This window comes from Myotis lucifugus, unplaced genomic scaffold (genome assembly GCF_000147115.1).
Source record: "Myotis lucifugus unplaced genomic scaffold, Myoluc2.0 scaffold_212, whole genome shotgun sequence".
NCBI classification, from domain to species: domain Eukaryota; kingdom Metazoa; phylum Chordata; class Mammalia; order Chiroptera; family Vespertilionidae; genus Myotis; species Myotis lucifugus.
In genome coordinates, this window is record NW_005871260.1 from 1,697,431 (window position 1) to 1,703,728 (window position 6,298).

At 37.3% G+C, this 6,298-nt stretch overlaps 1 protein-coding gene across 1 annotated transcript; it reads right to left on the bottom strand.

Annotated features, from left to right (window-relative positions):
* Nucleotides 1-326: 326 nt before the first annotated feature.
* IL22 (interleukin 22) lies at nucleotides 327-4,611 on the bottom strand. Its single transcript, XM_006097883.2, has 5 exons — nucleotides 4,387-4,611; nucleotides 3,919-3,984; nucleotides 3,648-3,791; nucleotides 2,689-2,754; nucleotides 327-404 (listed from the first exon to the last, which is right to left on the bottom strand). The coding sequence occupies exons 1-5, from the start codon at nucleotides 4,570-4,572 to the stop codon at nucleotides 327-329; spliced, it is 540 nt and encodes a 179-aa protein (XP_006097945.1). The 5' UTR covers nucleotides 4,573-4,611.
* Nucleotides 4,612-6,298: the final 1,687 nt, after the last annotated feature.

Here is a 6,298-nt window from a genome sequence, read left to right on the forward strand (position 1 = left end):
TTTTCCCCCTAAAGGAACGGGAAGTAAATTTTTTGTAAGAATGGACCATTCAGCATTCAATTGCTTAAAAATGAATTTCTGTGTATAAAATGCCAACTACAATTAGCAATAAATCTCAGTATGCTTGGAAGAGCTACCTTCTGGTCTTATGCACACAAGTGACATTGTTCTCTTTTTTAAACTAAGTAGGAGTTTGTATATTTATAAATCCTTGATTATGGAGTTTGACCTCCCATTTTCCTTTTGGTAAAAGAAAATCTTTGGGATCTTATTGTTATTTCCCACAGGCAAGAAGAGTTATTTTCCATTTTCCAGCTTTTCCGTGATCAAATGCAGGCTTCTTGCAGGAACATAAACAGCAAGTTTATTTCTCCAATTGCTTTGATCTTTCCACTCTCTCCAAGCTGTGAAAATAAGAAAACACAAGTATTTGAGTACTTTCACCTTATTTTTAAGAGAGGGAAAAATTAGAAGAAAGTGGCTTGGTTAGGTTGTTGGAAAAGAAACCAAGTTTTAGCCTTTGTAAAAAAATTAAAAATAAATCCCTCAGCAATAATATAATATGACTTGCCAAAGCCCTTACAATTATGGCTATCTGAACTGAGAGTGCACCAAGAGGTATCAATCTCTGTGGTACCTCATACTAATGAAGTTGTAAAACCACTTCCTTACCAGAGCAGCCAAATGGGAGCTATGACAGGGGACCCAGAGTGCCACCCATTAGGCCTTCCCTACCCCACAGCCCTACAACTGTCTACGACCAATAAATTATTTACAACAGTTGCCTTGAATCAAAACTATACATTGACCAATACACATGAGGTTTTCTGTTCTCACCTTCTTGACAAAAGAAAAGAAACAGGTTTTCACTTTTGTGAAAATATCAAATAAGTCCTATTCAGTTGCTTTTAATTAGTAGAAAGCCAAATACAGGTTCTACCATTCTTTCTTTCTTCTTCTTCCAAGTAGTATATGAATGAGGCTTTCAAACCCAATGGAAGAGGGTCCAAATTCAAGTTCAAAGCACCCTCCTCTGAAATTCATCTGTCCTCTATATTTTGCTCTCCTTTCTCTTCCTGCTTTCTTCCACCTTTCCACTCTTCCTTTGTATTAAGGCCAAGGGATATTTGTGAAAAAAAAAATTAGTTTTCCTTGTCCTACTGTCTTTTCATCCATTCTACTACAGCCTGCTCTCTGCTTTTACCTCCCAAGACTTCCTTCCCTTTTCAGACAGCGCTGACCAATTTTTCTTCATGTTCAACAACATTCATCTGCTCTGCCTATGCCTTCTGGAGTGACAGGGTAAAAAAGCATAGCCACTCTTCCACGTGGCAACCTATTGCACCTGTGAAAGTTGATTCTCTCAAAATAGAGAAAAGCTTTATAATATCTGTTTTCTCACAGACCACCATCAGATTTCTCTCTCACACACTTCACTCTTCTAAAGACCACAGAGTAAACTGACATCAGAGATTTTTCAAACCAGAAGGGCAAAGCACTTTTTGGCTATGGCATGCCAATAGTCATCCCTTCACATCTAGGTAATACTGTAATTCTATGACAAGAGAATTGAGCTTCACAGTCAAAAACTACAAAGGCCACAACCATTATGTTCATTAAGTTATGCTCAGGAAGAAAGACTTTTTGTAAAAAAAAAATCAAGATGGAAAAAGAAGGGAATTGTCATTATGCTTGTTGCTGAAATTTTCATCAGCTAGAGCCTTCATGTTTCTGAGGTTTAATTGTACCTGCTTACAAGAGCATCACTTTCGCTGCAACTAATCATTCTTCTGGTTTTGAGATTAGTCACAATTGGTAGTCTGAGCCTTCTACTGCTGTTCTTTCCCCCAAACAGGCCACATGATAGTATCATTCACTGTAGAAATATACACTAGCCTACACCAGATAGATGCTCACTGTCTATCTGAGGACTTATTGTGGTGGAGAAGAGGGTAGAAATGAAGGGAAAGGGACAGAGGAAGAAAAGATTTCCAATTCTAACTTCCATGTTACTATAATAAATCTACTACTAATATTTTTATTTATTTGAAACTGTGTAAATATTGAGGGTTGCTTTTAAATTCAAATCAATAGCCGTCAGGTATTATATTATGGTAACTAAATATAAGTATTAATCATTCCAGAAATTCAGCCTACATTCACGTCAAGCTCTTTTGTTACAGTTGGTCTGGGTTTATTTCTCCAAGTTTTAAATCACCAAATTTAATGGCTTTAAAAATCACTTCAAATAAATATGCTCCCAGGCCCTTTTCTGTTTTGAACAAGTGATTTTTCAGATTACATGAACTACTAGGAATCTTAAATTTCCCTAAGAATTAATAATACTAAAACTAATACCTATTGCTGCTGAAAGAGTGCTAGCCTGGATGGGATTCAGGAGAACTGCGTTCTAGCCCAGGCTCTGCCACTGGTCATCCCCAGAGCATGGGTGTTGAGATTAAACAACCTAACTTTCCATACAGTTCTAGAATTCTATGATTTGAAAAATTTGGCAAATGATTTAGAAATATAGACGCACATCTATATCCATCTATACCTAAATTATCAACCTAAAGGTAGAAGAATCAAGAAAAAAAATCATAACTTGGGGGATAAAAGAAAGGAAAGATAAGAAAAACCTTTGTCTCTCCTACTTAATGATTCAGCATTAATAGTTATTAGTAGTACCTCTTTCACTGTGTCCTTCAGCTTTTGTACATTTCTGTGGATATGCTCGTCATCATTCTCAATGTGCTAGAAAATGAAAAGCAGGGTAATTATTTTAACATTGTTGTACTGATACTTTATGAACCTCAGCGTCCCCAACTGAGGTATGTTACAATTCACCTGGAGTTAAAGTTCTTAGCATTTGTGCCCACAATGACCTAGATTTCACTAGTGACCTAAATTTTCTGAGCTTTTGAATTCCTTGGACACCAAAATCCAGTCATTTCCCTTATTCACTTTTGGGAAATCTTACTGAGGTTTAAGTTTGTGGAAAGAGTAGAGTGGTTTATGCAAATGCGGTCAAGATTAAAACCCTATCTGTACCTCATCAAAAATGCATGCTCAGAGCAAGAAACAGACATAAAACATCGTCTGTGAACAGTGGACCCTCCTCAATAGGTACTAGGTCCCTTTTGCTCTGCCCAATTCACTCAAAGTTTTTTCATAGTTTTAAATGTTCAGGGGCATAGAATTCACACACCTTTGATTTTATCACTTCCCATGACATCAACAGGGTAGGAGTCTTTGCCCACCCACCATGGAACATTAAACCTTCCCATTTCCCCCTTTCTCTCTTTACCATCCCTTCCCTTGATCAATTTCTAGTTAGTGGATCCATTTCCACATCTAGGTGTTCAAAGACCTTTTGCATCTCACATAACCTGAGTTGCTTTTCCCGGGGACAAATGAGCCTTCTATGTACTTGTCTTTCAGACCCTATTCATTACCATAAATTCAAAATATGACTCAATTAAAGCAAATACTCTGTGATTCTAAATGACTCTTATAGTGGTGTCACTGAGGCACCTCTTATTGCCAGAATAGAAGGAGGCAGTAAGGACTGGAGGGGAAAGGGCTCTAAATGAAAGGAGAGAAGGCAGGTGACTAGGAGTGGGTGAAATTAAGCTGAGAGAACTTACGCATTGGCTAAGCTTGTTGCTAAGCTTTTTCAGGAAGGACACCACTTCCTTCATATAGGGCTGGAATCTATCAGACTCAGGGATCAGCACTTCTTCAAGGGTAAAGTTCAGCACCTGCTTCATCACATAGCAATGCTCATTCTCCTGCAGGCGAAAGTAAGACAGCAGGGATGGGATCCTATTAGGTTCCATCCAGAAGATCCAAACCAACTCCACCACTCCAAGTAACCATGGATGGCACACTGCCCTGCTCATCACTACTATGACTTACATTGACTCCATGGTACAGTTTCTTTCCAATGAGGGAAACATCTGTGTTGTTATCTAGCAAACTAACCTGGAAGAGAAGAAAAGACTAAGTTGAAGAGATAGAACAAAAACCTGTAAGTAGAGATGTACTTTATCCCCTCTCCCAAGAGCAGCCCAATGAAGACTGAGGAAAGAATTCAGATTGTGCATGAGTTTAAAACAATGCACAGAGGAGTCCAGAGAAAATGAATAGTCAGCTGGGCTCCTTTGGGGGTAAAACTCCATGTACATATTTTAAAGGCCAAAATGGAAGGTCTTCTGATAAAGCCCAATCTTTAAAGAGTCTATGATGAGACAAAATAATTTCTGGTCTACTAGTAGAGATAAATGGTGGGTTCTTAAAGATCTTAGATGTGCTCTGCAGAAAAATGTAAGAACTATTTGGGTTCCAAGTAGATAAGATATGAAAGAGAGAGATTTAGATGAGTACCTCCTCAGCCATCCTGAAGGTGCGATTGGTGAAATAGGACGGCAGGAAGTCGGACTCATTAAGCTTGCAGTAAGACCTGATGGGCACAGCTGCTCCTCCCTGCACTGACAGGGCAATGAGAAGAAGGCAGCTGGCGGCCAGGGTCCCCATAAGGGAAAAGCTCACAGATTTCTGCAGGGTGGCCATTGAAGACAACTCTTACTCCAGCAATTGGCAGGTGGGAAGAAGAACCTGGTATCAAGAAAACAAGAACATAAAGGAAAATAATTAAGTGTCAAGAAGTAGCACAAGTGAATCAATCATACTAAGTTTGCTTGAAACACTTACCCGCTTCAATGATTCTGCTTGTGATGGAAAGGTAGAAGCTGCTGCTTTATAGCCCGTGAAAAAATATGACATCAGCAATTATCTAATTTCCAGTGTCATCTTCTGAGAACTACCTAACCACCATAGGAGCCCACAAAACGCCACCTCCTATCCTTCCCACCTTGATATGCAAGTGTTTCCCTAAAACGTCACTATTAGGTCCCAGACGGTGCTTTTACAGGTAAATCCTAGAATTTCTAAACCTGACATATTTTTCAAAGAATACAATTGCTTTGTCTTTATAGAGTCCATGTTTCATATAATATTTACAGTAACTGAGTAACCATTTTGGTCAAGGACTCATTTTCCTTTCGAGCTTTATAGATTCTTATCTCGTTCGAGTTGATCAGAAATAATGACCTGTGTCCTATATCTTCTGCTTTAAAATGATGACATCTTCGAGATACTTCCATTTTTTTAAATACTTTTATCTTATTTTTAATATGCTAAATCCTAAAGAAGACTCACGCTTTAAAAATAAAGTGTTGGCTAATCTAAGCACTATTTTCCTCCCATTCTTTTTTCAAGTGATCATAACAATCATGGTAGATGGAAATATATCTTAAATTTTTTTCATTGAATTAAAATTAATATCAATTTAACTTTGTAAATATTAATGTTGAACAATCTTATCACTATCATTCTTAACATGCAAGTATTTTAAAAATACAGTGATATAGTAGTTCATCTTGAAATTTTACCTGCACTCATTCTAAACAACACGCAAGTCTCAAAATAATGTTTCCAAAATCTTATAACAAATTTGTGTATATATATATGACTATCTGAAGAAGAGAATCTGGCAATATGTTGACTTTCAATTATTAAAACTATGCTGACTTCTAAATAACACCTAAAATCTAGACTGGAAAACCTCTTAAGGGGTGGGAGCAGAGAGCAAGTGCACTGATCTATGGCTAGCAGAAGGAATGTGAATTTGAACAAATTAGTTCAATAGATTTTTCTCTTCACAACTACTGCAGATCAGGAGTGTTGAAGAACTGGAATAAGGAAAGTGAGTAACTGTAGAAACTTGAGCATTTTGTGAGGTGGCACAGACCTAAGTGAGGAGCCACAGTGAAGGGTGAGAATAGCATGAAGACACAGCATTTGGAAAGATGACCTTAAGAGAACCATGCAAAAGGGAAGGGTAGGGAAGAGTAAATAAAAATTAGACTTGTTCCAAACATTTTCTTGGGGTTGTTCATGAGCCTGAAATGATGAAACTCTTCTTTATCCAATTTTTTCTTTTTATAAGATATGACCACTTTTGTCTACATAATTATATTAGCACCAAAGTTAAGCGAGTATATGTATTAAATAGGCTTTTGTTGGTTTGCCTGAGAACCTGAGAAGTATACATAATTTTGTTCCCATGGAAAAATAAGTTGTGACATCATTGAATTATATGCTTTTGAAGGAAGAATCTCTGTCTTTTTCAACTTATTAACCTCCAACCTTAAAACAGTTTTATGCACATACACAGGAAGTACTCAGTAGGAACATATGAATGAATAAGTAGTTCTGTGTAATTAAATAATTTACT

Excerpts from the sequence above, each read along its gene's own strand:
- IL22 (XM_006097883.2), bottom strand. The coding sequence starts at position 4,572 with ATGGCCACCCTGCAGAAATCTGTGAGCTTTTCCCTTATGGGGACCCTG. Across the intron at positions 3,792-3,918 it reads AACTGTACCATGGAGTCAAT|GAGAATGAGCATTGCTATGT; the intron begins GTAAGTCATAGT and ends TTTCGCCTGCAG. Across the intron at positions 405-2,688 it reads TGAAGGACACAGTGAAAGAG|CTTGGAGAGAGTGGAAAGAT; the intron begins GTACTACTAATA and ends TTATTTTCACAG.